This window comes from Notolepis coatsorum (assembly GCF_963971535.1).
Source record: "Notolepis coatsorum genome assembly, chromosome: 17".
Classification (NCBI taxonomy): domain Eukaryota; kingdom Metazoa; phylum Chordata; class Actinopteri; order Aulopiformes; family Paralepididae; genus Notolepis; species Notolepis coatsorum.
The window spans coordinates 100,662,025-100,677,958 of record NC_140181.1 but is presented as its reverse complement, the minus strand read 5'-3'; the positions used below and the strand labels follow the sequence as shown (position 1 = coordinate 100,677,958).

The 15,934-nt window shown below is 42.1% G+C and overlaps 1 protein-coding gene across 1 annotated transcript in view; it reads left to right on the top strand.

Annotated features, from left to right (window-relative positions):
* Window positions 1–645: 645 nt before the first annotated feature.
* Window positions 646–15,934, top strand: part of LOC311244175 (C-terminal-binding protein 1-like) — a gene marked incomplete at both ends in the record, with an annotated part of 71,080 nt that continues 55,791 nt past the window's right edge. Inside the window, 3 exons of the mRNA XM_084333582.1 lie at window positions 646–664; window positions 9,641–9,795; window positions 10,861–11,005. Coding sequence (XP_084189708.1) covers window positions 646–664; window positions 9,641–9,795; window positions 10,861–11,005 — 319 coding nt within the window. The remainder of the gene's footprint in view (window positions 665–9,640; window positions 9,796–10,860; window positions 11,006–15,934) is intronic.

Genomic DNA, 15,934 nt, shown 5'->3' with positions numbered 1-15,934 from the left:
AGGAGAAGTTGTACACACTGATGCAGTATGGAGGATACAGTATGGCCTTCCCGGTGTTTTGGTGCTTTGTGGATTAACAGTAGAGCTGCAAGGTCCCAAAGGGAAGCAGTAGGAAAGGACCTTTTGTCAGAAGACCACGTGATCCTGGGCCTCTCAGAACCATGTGGGATTTAACACTGGACTGTAAGAAATAATCTCTCTCTCTCTCTCGCTCTCTCTCTCTCTCTCTCTCTCTCTCTCTCTCTCTCTCTCTCGGCCATTCATTTTGTTGAGGATGTTTTTTTTCTTCTTTTTTTATGTTTCATTGAAGTGAAAAAAATCTACTCTGAAGGTCAACAATCCCAATGTTTTTCTTTCCTGAATGTTCAGCATCTTTTTGAGACCAATGATATATTTTTTGAATGTAACTGACTGTGCTGACTGCCCAAAACAAAAACAACTATGTTGCCAAAATGTAATTGTAAAGTACAACAATTACACAAACTGTATAGTTTAATAATGTTTTCAACAGCGTAGGCAATGCACATCTGTGGACCGTTTCTTCTTCATTTTGTAAAGTAATAACTTACATGTAATGGCAATCAGGCCACAGCTTAAACTATAAGCCGGTAAATTACAGCAATAATTTACTGCGGTATGGCCAATATGGCCAAACTGATCCCAGGTACGTATTTAGCTTCTAGAGTGCAATACACAGAGACATATGGCACTGCCCTTTGACTGACAGCAAGTCAGCCTTTTTAGAGAATGGATTCAATTAATCTTGTAGACCATTACATGTGAATACTTTAGAACGGACATTACCGCTAAAAAAGGTAGCGGTCGCACTTAAATTTGAAGCTGCTGTCAGTCGTCGATTGGCTGATTCTCTCAAGCTGTTTTAAAACAGAACATTACACTGTAGGTACAGTATACCATAGATATATATAACTAGATGGTGCAAGGCAGAGTCGCCAGCGTAGTTCACCGGCGGCCATCTTGTCACAGGCAGCACGCCCACTCATAACATGAATGTCTATGGTGCATGTACTATTGAAATAACCATACTGTAGCTTGCAACATTTTCAACCGATTTACAAACGGTTTGGTTTATTACAAACGTTATTAACGTGGCTATGATTCAGGATGCTTGGACATGTTGAAATGATTTTCACATGAAAGTCCTGTTATATTATTATAAGTATGATAACTACATCTCTGGCGTTTATAACAAACCAAACCGTTTGCAAATCGGTTGAGAATTGAGCAAGCTGTGGTTATTTCAATAGTCCGTGCACCAAAGACATTCATGTTATGAGTGGGTGTGCTGCCTGTGGCAAGATGGCCGCCATGTGACAACGTCGGTCTCCATTGGGCGGCAGGCAGCGCGGGTGAGTCATCTAGCCTTTATATCTGTGCAGTATACCACTAAAGCGTCACACAGAACCGCTTGGCTTTCCGTTCGACTGTCTGTCCTACTCGTTCTCATTCCCGTGGTTCATGTAGACACACTGCCTCTCCGCTGACGGCACTACGCCACCGTTCTCATAACCGCTGTTTACGGCAGAGATGAGATGGACGTAGCACGATAGTTGTGCACTGGCTTCATAAACGATCTGTGAACTCAACTCAAACTCATTGGGAACTGAATGTGGAAACTATCTTGTGAGAAATATTAAAAGTTTTATCTGAATGTTGTTTATATAGTCTCTTTTTTGTCTCCAAAAATATATATACTAATACAGTAATATTATTGTGGCGTCCTGCTATTAACGACTCACCAACTCCATTGTTGTTTCTCCCCTTATCAGTTTATTCAACGTCTCAGGTATGGGTCTCAGGTACACAGTCTCTGTGGATCATCTCTGCTTGCATTGCCATACGCGTACTGTATTTAGGGATGGAGGAATCAAATCCTGGGCCGAAATGATCTCATCCTCTGTTACCATGTATAGCCTTACAGATGAGTGTGTTGCCAGTTGGCCTTCTTCTTTCTTCTTTTTTGAATTTCCGGCAGAGTAGACGCATCGTGGCGTATTACTGCCCTCCGCAATTCTTTTTATGGGCTCTTCTTCTTCTCCTTCTTCTCCTTCTTCACCTTCTTTTTCTTCTTACTGTTCCGCAACTATAAGTTACTTCCGGGGTAGGCCTGATTGGCCCCGACAGGCACGTGACAGGCGCGGCCACGCCCCCGCGGCAGCCTCAGGACGCGCAACTTTCTCTGCCGCGCGGCACGCTCCGCGGCAGCATTATGTAGTAATACGCCCTTTTTCACTATCCAGAAATAGCTCAATTGGCAGCGTTGCATTGGTGTGGATCCTACCGTCCGTTGCTGGCGAGTTCGATTCCCTTCAAATTTTTTATTTTTTTTTAACGTGCATTCGTTCGCCGTTAAGTTTAGGCATTGTTTCGGAGTTGGTTATGGTTAGAAAGGTTAAGTTTAGGCGCTGTTAAGGAGCTGGTTAAGGTTAGAGTTTGTCTTAGAGAATGGCAATATTCTTTCGGAGTTGGTTATGCCTTATGGTTAAGGTTAGGCATGGTTAAGGTTAGGCATAGTTTCGGAGTTGCTTAAGGTTAAAGGGTTACGTTTAGGCGCTGTTAAGGAGCTGGTTAAGGTTAGAGTTTGTCTTAGAGAATGGCAATAGACAGCCTATTTCCGCGCGACAGCTCTCAGCAGCCTCGTTGTGCGTCCTGAGGCTGCCGCGGGGCCGGGGCGTGGCCGCGCCTGTCACGTGCCTGTCGGGGCCAATCAGGCCTACCCCGGAAGTAACTTATAGTTGCGGAACCGGTACAGGCTGCCAGTTGCTCATGCAGTGTGTTGGTGTCTGGGATGCTAGTTCCATAAGCAACAAGCCGGTCTGCTAGGTTCTTGAGTGCACCCCCTACCCCATCAGGGGCACCCTTGTCATGAGATGCCTCTGAGAAGTTCCAGGTGACATATTCAAACCCTCTCATGAAAGGCACTGTCGAGGCCAGATAGAACGCTGTCTTGTTGCGGTACTGGGAGGTGGGTCCATCTGAAATAAAATGGATGTGCTTCACTTCTGGATGTTCCTCCCGGATGGACTTGAGCACTGGATTAAGATGAGCCCACGTTGCAACAGCATCATGCTTTAGGGACGCTGACAGAGAGGCAAAATACTCCACAAGTCCCCCACTCCCCCCCCCATTTGACCCCAGTATGAAGCGTCACTTGCTGGTTCCCGACACCAAAGTGGGTGTCTTTCACTTCCCTGGTGTACTTACAGCTATAGTTAAGGCCCTCCCATAGTCGAGCAGACTGTACACAGAGCAGACTCCGCGGAGGTCCGTGCGGACTCTTTGAGCTTTTGATCTCAGCGGACGTCCGCGCGTCAAGGCCCTCCCATAGTCGAGCAGACTGTACACAGAGCAACTCTGCGGAGGTCCGCGCGGACCCAAAGGGAGTCAAAGCAGACCCACAGCAGAGTGCAAAGTGCGAAGCTCCTATTTTCTGGCGTGCGGACGTCCGCTGAGATCAAAAGCTCAAAGAGTCCGCGCGGACCTCCGCAGAGTCTGCTCTGTGTACAGTCTGCTCGACTATGGGAGGGCCTTTAGTGTGGGGACACTATTGTAATCTATACTATTTATTTATTATTTATTCCGCCGATTTTTGTCCAGTAACTCCTGCCAGAGCTTTTTTTGGTCCAACTCGAGTTGCTATTACTTTTTGGAAAATAACCCGTTTGGCTACAAAACGACTTTAAACGGGAACTTTCGGTCCATAAGGAATGAATGGCAGGACATTCTAGAACATTTGTGATGTCACAGTATGATAATAGTACATTCTAGAACATTTGTCATGTCACAGTATGATGTCATAATAGACATTCTAGAACATTTGTGATGTCATAGTATGATGTCATAATAGCACATTCTAGAACATTTGTGATGTCACAGTATGATGTCATAATAGTACATTCTAGAACATTAGTGATGTCACAGTATGATGTCATAATAGAACATTCTAGAACATTAGTGTCACCCACACTAATTACAAGTGTGGTTCAGTCAACTCTACGACAAGCGGTTCAAAAGATACAAAAAGGGGGCGTGGCCTAAGCATCAAGATGAATCCCCTGAAGGGGAGGAGCCGATCCATGGGGGCGTGGTCAACATAGACCAATGAAAGAGGATATCCTTACTGATTATGATGTCATAATAGAACATTCTAGAACATTTGTGTTTTATATATAGAACAATTCTAACAATTCTCGCAGCAGATCTCATTCTGAAGAAGAATCAGGACTGACACATAGACTGAAGCCTGCATTAAGAGTCCTAAGGTGAGTGTCCACAACGTCTAGCTAGCTGTTCTACTTGAATACTGAATGTTAATATTGAATCAGACACTATTGAATACTGAATGTTAATATTGAATCAGACAATATTGAATACTGAATGAAAAAATACTAATTTAATCGGATGAATCACTGTATTTGAGGATATTAAAAAAAGTATACTTTTATTTAATTTAAATTTTTTATTAAAAACGAAGGTTCGAACGTCCGTTTAATCAGATTAATCACTTTATTCAAATTGAGGATTTAGTTTGAGGATGAAAAAAATACAAATAAAAGTATAATATTTTTTTTTAATTAAAAACGAAGGTTCGAACGTCCGTGAAGTTTGAATCCCAAAAACTTCGGGGACAGCCTTACCAAACATTATTATTTATATTATTCAAATGGAACTCAAACATGTTCAGTTGTGATGTCACAGTATGATGTCATAATAGAACATTTGAGAACATTTGTATCTATTCAACAATTCTCAGAAGATCTCATTGTGCATCTTGAAACAGGACTAATCAGTCCTGTTCAGACAGACAGATAGACTAAAGAACACATAGACAGAAGCCTGTATTTCTCAAACAAGATGCCTAAGGTGAGTGTCCACAACGGCTAGCTAGCTGTCCGCGCGGGGAAATTGTAAAGTGTGGGTGATGCCTGTGCACCGCCGGCCAACGGGAGAGGTTCTATGAATTGTTGAATAGATACACAAATGTTCTAGAATGTTCTATTATGACATCATACTGTGACATCACAAATGTTCTAGAATGTTCTATTATGACATACTGTGACATCACAAATGTTCTAGAATGTTCTATTATGACATCATACTGTAACATCACAAATGTTCTAGAATCTAGATTGTGCTATTATGACATCATACTGTGACATCACAAATGGTCTAGAATGATCTATTATGACATCATACTGTGACATCACAAATGTTCTAGAATGTTCTGCCATTCATTCCTTATGACCAACATTTCCTGTTTAAAGTCGATTTGTAACCAAACGGTTCGGTGAAACTTTCCAAAAAGTTATAGCAACTCGAGTTGAACCAAGCCGGTCGTTCGTTTTTTTTTTTTTTTTTCACTTTTTCTCCCATTTATTTTCTATTTTTCTCCCATCCCAATTTCGCCTCGCCAATTCTCCCTTCAATTCACCCCTCCCCTGTCACGAACGTTGCCAGACCATGCCTCCCACTGGTCGGCTGCAGTGATGACGAAGCCTTGCATCACGTGTCCCCTCTGGTACACGAGGAGGCAGCCGTTGCATCTTTTCACCTGTACAGCGCGATCTCTCAGTGGCGAGTAGTAACGCGTGGGAGGCTCATGCTGCCCCCGTTACTTCCTGATTCTGCTGTACAGGCGCACCAACCGACCTGTAGGAGTCGCTGTCCACAACGTCCGATCCCCACCGGCTTTCCCACCCCCTAATACTGCCAATTGTATTAGTATGAACGACCAGCCAAGCCGGAAGCAACGCAGAGAGCTGGGCTTGAACCCAGCATCTCCTGCGTTAGTGGCGAGCGCCTTTCCCACTGCGCCACTTAGCCGCCCTCAAGCCGGTCGTTTTGATACCTTACACTTGTGTGTGGTGTGAAAGCTCTGGCAGAAGTTACTGGACAAAAATTGGCAGAATAAATAATAAATAAATAAAAATAAATAGTATAGATTACAATAGTGTGGGTGGTCACCTCACTGTAATCAATGTGGACGGCCACCTCTTTCTCAGTAAGGCTCTCCTTGAGTGACTTCAGCCTCTGGAACTGGTGCTGGATGTTATACACATGAATGGCCAGTTTATTTACATGGTCCTGAGTGAGGTCAACAAGTTTGTCGATAGATGTGTGTGTCTTCTCCAGTGCTGTGTTTTTGACATTCGTCTCCTCCAGTGCACCATCTTTTCCCTTTTTTGTGATTTTACCTGTCCGGGTAACCCACTGGTCCCAGGAAATTATGTTTCCCTTGGTTGATGGATCAATAGTTGTAGGGAAGGTTTTGCCTTGGCATTGAATGCACCTTCTCTACATGCATTCCATATCACTTGAGCTGCAGACACAGGACTCAACTATTTCAGTTGTGGATGGTGTGGCAACAATCCCAAGCTGGTGAAGCTTCTTGATTTTGAATTGGAAATTCTTGTGGATTTTGCAGGCACAGGTTTCTCTTTGGGAAACGTTGGGTCTCACAGTCCAAAAGGGCTTCAGTCTGCAGAACTGAGCCCTTGAGAGTGTGTAGTGAGGATGCTGACTGAAAAATTTAACATGTAGTCTCTCCATAGTGTCAGTCAGTGCCCTCTTCCTCAACACTTGTCCTTTCTTGCGGACTTCCCCTGTTTTGCCATTGATGACGGTTGAGTTGTCATCCTGGTGCAAGAAACGACTCACGACATGTCCCATCAATCGTCTCTGGCTGTTGTTGGGCAGGGTCTTGGGCTCTCTCCGGTGGGTGGCTCTCTTCTCAATGGTGCCTATCAAAGGTGCTGGTCCTTTTTTGTTTTTTCTTGTAGCCTTCTAAGCTGCTTCGTTAGGTTAGAGTATTTTCGGGACTGGATTTCCAGTTGATCTTTTGTCGCCCTCAGTTTTGACCTCAGTGAGGTTATGGTTGCCTTCCTTTTTCTTCCTGCTTTGGGGGTGGAGGTCTGCTCTGGTGTTGGGCAGTTCAAAGGTGGCTCGGGAGGGCTTGGTACTACCTGGACATCCTGCATCCTCCTTTTTCTTCTTGCTTTGGGGGTGGACGTCTGCTCTGGTGTTGGGCAGTTTGATGGCAGTTCTGGGGGGCTTGGTGGTACCGGTAGGCCTCCATCTTGCTCCGGTACCTGTGCGGCATCTGGCTTATTGATGGAGGGAGGGGTCAAATCCAAGATGGCATTCAGTGTTTTCTTTTTAGCATAATGCCTGTTCGAATTTTCTCTCCATTGTTTTTGTTTCCTTTCATATTGTTTGGATTTTCTTGATCTTACCATTTTCCTTTCGTTTTTGATATCTAGAAATGGAAAGGAAGCATACCATAAAATTAGGAAAAACATATATGGACAGACTACACTAGTGTGTGTGCATATGTGTGTCCTACAGTAGGGACTGAATGGCTTACAAAGTGTGAGTGTGTACACATCCTCTAGTAAGGGCCAGAAAGCTGGACATCCTATCAACTAAATGGCTTGTATGAGGCTTCCTATAAACTAGCATGTTTGCTAATGACTGTACCATTTACAACCCCCCTAACCTCTCTCCTTCCTTCTGTACTCGTCCAGCAGGTCAGGGTTGTTGTAAACCTTTTCTCTGAATTTTGCTAGCCTAGCCTTTGCTAACGCTTTCTTTTTCTCAGTGGCTGACTGTCTGCAATGAAACAGGAAAGTTAGTAAATTACATCAAAATGAACTGTTGATGATACACATTTTATTATTACTATGTAATTACAACCTTATGAACACTTAATGTTGAAGTGTTACCAATTATTACTATTTAATGACAAAGTTATGTGATGTGTTACCAAATTAGCATTGCCGAAAGAGAAGTTCTCATTACCGAAACACCCATTAAAATGTTGCATTATATGAGAAGTGTGTTGCGGAGGATGAGAGGAGTTATCATTTTTAGCTAACAATGGAGAAGCCATGATGACATCTGCAAAAGAAATTCATGGTACATGTTAGGAATGTATTAACCTTTGTATTGATCAAATATTGATGATCAAAACTTTAACTCCATAGGGGTACCCCAAACAATACATGCCGGCATTAAGATAGGACTTTTACTGGTATTTTGTGGGCCCACTCTTTTGCTTTCTGTTTATTTCTTTTGAGTGTGATACCGTGTTGGTGTAATAATATTTTCCCATTCAGTGAACCCTTCTATTCCTCCCCTATGTCCTCCCTTCTTTCCCCATATTGCGGAGTACTAGAGCAGTATATGTAAACCCTTAGGGAAGGTATTGATACTGTGTCTAGCCCAGACGTGGGCAGCACTTAGTCTGGGTACAGCGAGAGCACTTGGTGCCTAGGGCGTAATTACATAATTACTAGACTGTAACTATCGTGTAACGATGACCATGGTGCAATAATTACCAGACTGTAACTATTGTGTAACGATAACCATGGTGCAATAATCACCAGACCGTAACTATTGTGTAACGAGAACAATGGTGCAATAATAATCAGACTGAATGGGAGCACGGTGTGTGTGTCTTTTATTGAGCCTAATCTTAACCCTTTGATGCGGGTAATATATATTATTAACCCCTTCCTATTTAACCTTCCCTTTCCCACTGTAAGGTTTCTGGTGTTAATGAGGGAGGGTACTGCTTGTGGGGGGAACCAAGTTATTTATTTACCATCCAGTCACTAGGTGTGGGGGGGTGCTAAGGGGACAATTGGGGAGAGTGAGGGCGTGTTGGGGAGTACTGCTGACTGCCCTGGAAGAGAGAGGAAGACCAGAGTACCGGACTAGGTTTGTAAATCCTGGGCCCCATACACTCCCACTGCCAGCCTCCAGTTGACGCTCCTGACCCCAAAGACGGAGGTGCAGCTGGCCAGCGTTCTACTGTGTCTCGCTACCTAGTGACCGTGCACCACAGTTCCCACGAAGCAGGGATAATCCACCCTGCTACACTAGCATGCATGTCTTTTTAGTGTGGGAGGAAACCCAAAGCAAATACGGGGAGAACGTACAAACTCCACACAGAAAGGCCCCCTGCTGGGGTCTGAACCCAGGACCTTCTAGCTGCGAGGCAACAGTACTAACCACTTTTGAGCCATGTTGAGCCAAAACCATGATATGTGTAGGGCTGACCTTCGAAGCTTTTTATGGCAATCGAAGCTTCAGGGCCGAGATTCGATTTTAATACGAAGCTTCGGGATTTTCTTTTAATAAAATAAAAATGTATTATATTCTTATTTTATTTTATATACAAAAAAATTGTATCTTATGTTGTGGGACTTGTACAGCACTTTGGTCAACTTTGTTGTTTTTAAATGTGCTCTATAAATAAAGTGGATTGGATTGGATTAATTAATTAAATGAATAATGAGTCGAATGCGCTCCCTGGGCGGCTGCTCTCCGTTACACAGCCAACAACATTACATTACATTACATAATTATGTTGCAACCTTCGTTCGTTGCATTGGAGGCGCATGATTTTGCAGGTGGGAGGGGGGGTAAATAAAAAAAATTTAATACAAAATAAATTGATTAAAAAAAGAAAAAAAAGCTTTTTATATATATTCAAATTTTATTTTCCCATTCGAAACCTGTGCCTATCGAACGACGCTTCGAAGTATTTAAGACAGCCCTCGATATGTCGATACATTTAATGGCAGATTTAAGTTAAATATTTAAAATGTGTGTGCAGGCATCCGACCGCCCATCATGAACGGGCCGATGCACCCACGCCCCCTCGTGGCTCTGCTGGACGGGCAGGACTGTGCGGTGGAGCTGCCCATCCTCAAGGACGTGGCCACCATGGCTTTCTGCAACGCCCAGTCCATACAGGATATCCACGAGAAGGTACATACACACACACACACACACACACACACACACACACACACACACACACACACACACACACACACACACACACACACACACACACACACACACACACACACAGGAGATCCACGAGAAGGTACACACACACACACACACACACACACACACACACACACACACACACACACACACACACACACACACACACACACACACACTTTGTGTGTGTTTAAGAATGATACAATAGGAGCATTCAAGTGCTATACATCACAAGGTATCATGTGGATGGAGACACATGAACACACAGCATCTCTTTCTCTCACTCACACACACACACACACACACACGTTCTATGAGTGTGTGTGTGTGTGTGTGTGTGTGTGTGTGTGTGTGTGTGTGTGTGTGTGTGTGTGTGTGTGTGTGTGTGTGTGTGTGTGTGTGTGTGTGTGTGTGTGTGTGTGTGTGTGTACTGTATGTGTGTGTGCATGTGTGTTTAAATGATAATTTAAAGGTATATCCAACAGATTGTTGTTCTATAGTCTAGACTCGGATGAATGCATTCCCTACCTCATATAACCTGCTGTTGTTCTATAGTCTAGAAGCTGAATGCATTCCGTACCTCATATAACCTGCTGTTGTTCTAGAGGCTGAATGCATTCCCTGCCTCCTATAAACGGTTGTTGTTCTATAGTCTAGAAGCTGAATGCATTCCCTACAGTACCTCATATAACCTGCAAAGTCCAGTGTCACTGTTTTCTTTGCTCTAATGTTTCTATGCTGTCAGTGTTGAGGTTCACTTTAGCTTTTGGCGAAGTTATAATGAGTCTGACCTCCTTTGATTGACAAGGCAGTCAGCGTGTTAGATTTTGAGGAAAATCGCATTGACCAATCTGTTTCTCTTGTGCGTCCTCGTGCTGGAAGGACACGTGATGCACAAATCTGTATGTGTGTTTTATTTTTATGCTGCTATTCTATGCTACTTATATTGCTTTATTTGATTCTATTGCCATTGCTGAATTTCACTCTCCTGTACTTGTGAAGATGTGATAATAAAGAATCTCTGTGTCTGTGTGTGTCCAGGTGTTGAACGAGGCGGTGGGGGCGTTGATGTACCACACCATAACGCTGATGAGAGAGGACCTGGAGAAGTTCAAAGCTCTGAGGATCATTGTGCTCATCGGCAGCGGATACGACAACATCGACATCAAGTCTGCTGGGGAGCTGGGTGAGAAGAACACACTCATGTTGTTATTCTGATGAGGCACGAACAAGGAGAAATCCACCTGAACACATAATTCACACTTTGCTGTTTGGTGGATTTATATACCGTAAATCCTCAAATATAGGACGGGTCTTCTATTTACCTCAGCTGCAAAGAGCACCAGGCCTTTATTAGAGAGAGGCTTATATAAGAGGCAGGCCTTAATTTCTAAAAATGACACTCATGGACATAATCCCTTCATTTTCAGACGTTTATTGCATTATTATTATTACGGTTTAGCGTGTGGTACCTACTCGACTTCCTCAATCGAATCGAGTTGTTTACATGCAGTAGCCATCATGGTCTGTAATGTGTCAATTGGACAACGCCTCGCCAATGCCATATAGATAGCGAACGTTAACGTTTGCAAACGAAGTCAACGTCATCCAGCTGACGCCACAGATCTAACGTTAGATATTATGACAACGTTAGCTAGCGCTAAAGCTAACCAGAGGGAAACATTAATGTACGGTAGTCAGTGTAGCGGGAGGCAGCACTTGATTTCCATTGGCAAGAGTTTATCTCATTCTATATCACGGCACGAAAAATAAAAATAAAACTTTTTTTTGCGACCTTATATTAGAGACCGGCCTGTGTTTGTCTAAATGCATCAACACCCCCGTCCATTATAAGAGGCCCCTCCTTTATTGGAGGTCCCTCCTCTATTTGAGGATTTACGGTAACCGCTTTTATCCAAATCGCTTTACAATTTTGTTCCTCACATTCACCCATTCACTCACACATTCACAAACCCACAGTGGAGGCAACCATGCAAGGTGCCGACCTGCACATCGGGAGCAGTTAGGGGTTAAGTGTCTTGCTCAAGGACGCTTTGACACGCTGCCCGGGAGGAGCGGGAATCGAATCGGGAACCTTTCCGGCTACCAGGCGACTGCTCTGCCTCCTGATCCACTGTCGCTATCTTGAACGGTTATCTCCAATCTGCCAAATTAGCCCACGTTACCCCACTTCTCAGAGAGCTGCACTGGCTTCCCATTGTCGCACGAATCCGCTTCAAGGACCTTGACCTGGCATAGCGTGCAGCGAGGGGAACAGCTCCCTCCTACCTACCGGTCAATGGTCTCTAAATACACCCCTACGCTCTGCATCTTTTGGCCGCCTCAGACCCACTCATATCCGAGCTCTTGGGGGGTTATCAAAGCGAAGTAGGCTATTCTTGGTCCTCGCTCCACAATGGTCAGGAGGACAGCTGAAACCACCACAGTCAGGAGGACAGCTGAAACCACCACAGTCAGGAGGTGAAACCACCACAGTCAGGAGGACAGCTGAAACCACCACAGTCAGGAGGTGAAACCACCACAGTCAGGAGGACAGCTGAAACTACCACAGTCAGGAGGTGAAACCACCACAGTCAGGAGGACAGCTGAAACCACCACAGTCAGGAGGTGAAACCACCACAGTCAGGAGGACAGCTGAAACCACCACAGTCAGGAGGTGAAACCACCACAGTCAGGAGGACAGCTGAAACCACCACAGTCAGGAGGACAGCTGAAACCACCACAGTCAGGAGGTGAAACCACCACAGTCAGGAGGACAGCTGAAACCACCACAGTCAGGAGGACAGCTGAAACCACCACAGTCAGGAGGACAGCTGAAACCCACAGTCAAGAGGACAGCTGAAACCACCACAGTCAGGAGGACAGCTGAAACCACCACAGTCAGGAGGACAGCTGAAACCCACAGTCAGGAGGACAGCTGAAACCACCACAGTCAGGAGGACAGCTGAAACCACCACAGTCAGGAGGACAGCTGAAAATGTCCACTGTCGTCTAAAAACCCACTTCTTCAAACAATATCTGAGAAGAAAAAAAGAAAACGAATCTTCTTACTGTATTTTACTATTATGTACCTTACTACTATGCTACTATACTTATACTACTACCTATCAAGCTAATATGTCTATACTACTATGCTACTATACTTATACTACTACCTATCATGCTAATATGTCTATACTACTATGCTACTATACTTATACTACTACCTATCATGCTAATATGTCTATACTACTATGCTACTATACTTATATACTACTACCTATCACGCTAATATGTCTATACTACTATGCTACTATACTTATATACTACTACCTATCATGATAATTATGTCTATACTACTATGCTACTATACTTATATACTACTACCTATCATGCTAATATGTCTATACTACTATACTTATACTACTACCTATCATGCTAATATGTCTATACTACTATACGTATACTACTACCTATCATGCTAATATGTCTATACTACTATGCTACTATACTTATACTACTATCATGCTAATATGTCTATACTACAGTTCTACTATACTTATACTGCTACCTATTATGCTAATATGTCTATACTACTATACTTATACTACTACCTATCATGCTAATATGTCTATGCTACTATGCTACTATACTTATATACTACTACCTATCATGCTAATATGTCTCTATACTACTATGCTACTATACTTATATACTACTACCTATCATGCTAATATGTCTATACTACTATGCTACTATACTTATATACTACTACCTATCATGCTAATATGTCTATACTACTATGCTACTATACTTATACTACTACCTATCATGCTAATATGTCTATACTACAATGCTACTATACTTATACTGCTACCTATCATGCTAATATGTCTATACTACTATACTTATACTACTACCTATCATGCTAATATGTCTATGCTACTATGCTACTATACTTATATACTACTACCTATCATGCTAATATGTCTATACTACTATGCTACTATACTTATATACTACTACATATCATGCTAATATGTTTATGCTACTATACTTATATACTACTACCTGTCATGCTAATATGTCTATGCTACTATGCTACTATACTTATATACTACTACCTGTCATGCTAATATGTCTATACTACTATGCTACTATACTTATATACTACTACCTGTCATGCTAATATGTCTATACTACTATGCTACTATACTTATACTACTACCTATCATGCTAATATGTCTATACTACTATGCTACTATACTTATATACTACTACCTATCATGCTAATATGTATATACTACTATGCTACTATACTTATATACTACTACCTATCATGCTAATATGTCTATACTACTATGCTACTATACTTATATACTACTACATATCATGCTAATATGTCTATACTACTATACTTATATACTACTACCTATCATGCTAATATGTCTATACTACTATGCTACTATACTTATACTACTACCTATCATGCTAATATGTCTATACTACAATGCTACTATACTTATACTGCTACCTATCATGCTAATATGTCTATACTACTATACTTATACTACTACCTATCATGCTAATATGTCTATGCTACTATGCTACTATACTTATATACTACTACCTATCATGCTAATATGTCTATACTACTATGCTACTATACTTATATACTACTACATATCATGCTAATATGTTTATGCTACTATACTTATATACTACTACATGTCATGCTAATATGTCTATGCTACTATGCTACTATACTTATATACTACTACCTGTCATGCTAATATGTCTATACTACTATGCTACTATACTTATATACTACTACCTGTCATGCTAATATGTCTATACTACTATGCTACTATACTTATATACTACTACCTATCATGCTAATATGTCTATACTACTATGCTACTATACTTATATACTACTACCTATCATGCTAATATGTCTATACTACTATGCTACTATACTTATATACTACTACATATCATGCTAATATGTCTATACTACTATACTTATATACTACTACCTATCATGCTAATATGTCTATACTACTATGCTACTATACTTATACTACTACCTATCATGCTAATATGTCTATACTACTATGCACTCAGAGTGTAATATTAAAGATCAACACTATTTGACGAACAACGCCACTGACCCTTAGCTGCCTGAGATGTACCCCTCCTGCTCCAAACCGTCCAAAGTCGCGTTGGCTAAAGGCGTCAGCTAAGTGACAAATGTAAATGTTAATTTAAATCAATATCTATAAACAAAGGCCACTGTCTCCCCTCAAGCTGGAAATCAGAGCGGCTATTGGGAGCTATTGCATCACCTACCAAACTCGTTCGAATGATCGGCTTGTGCTCAGGGTGCCTCGAGTTCGGTCTGAGCTTGGAAAATCTGCCTTCTCCTACGATGCTCCATACACATGGAATACCCTGCAAAAGACTCTAAAGCTCGGAACATTCCCGTCATTCATGGAGTTTAAAGGCATTGCACTTGACCTATGTACTGAATCATGTAATTGTTTTTAATCCATCATTGTAGTAATTGTAATTCATTGTAATTATTAACTGTTATGATATTTGTGTCCTTTGTTAACTCGTCATCACTGTAAATGAGGGAAACCTCAGTGCTTTCACGAGTATAAATAAAGGTTTGAAATGAAATGAAAATGAAATGAATGAGTTGTATTCAAACGTAGAGCTTACAGAATGTAATGCACCAGTGTCCCAGTAGAATCACTGTGGGTACTGTCTCGGGATGTGCAATAATTTAGTCAGGTTAACCAGTTGTTTTATAGTAACCAGATATTGTTAACGGTTAAATGGTTCACATGAGATGGTAATAAAAAAACATATATGTATAACCCTCACATACATTATAGGATGAGAACCATACACACACACACACATCCGTACATAAAATATATGTATATATAACCCTCACATACAGACAGGATGAAAGCTACACACATATACAGTATATAACCTCACATACATATTACAGGATGAGAACCACACACACACACACACACACACACACACACGCACCCACACATATACGCACACGCACACACACACACACGCACGCGCACGCA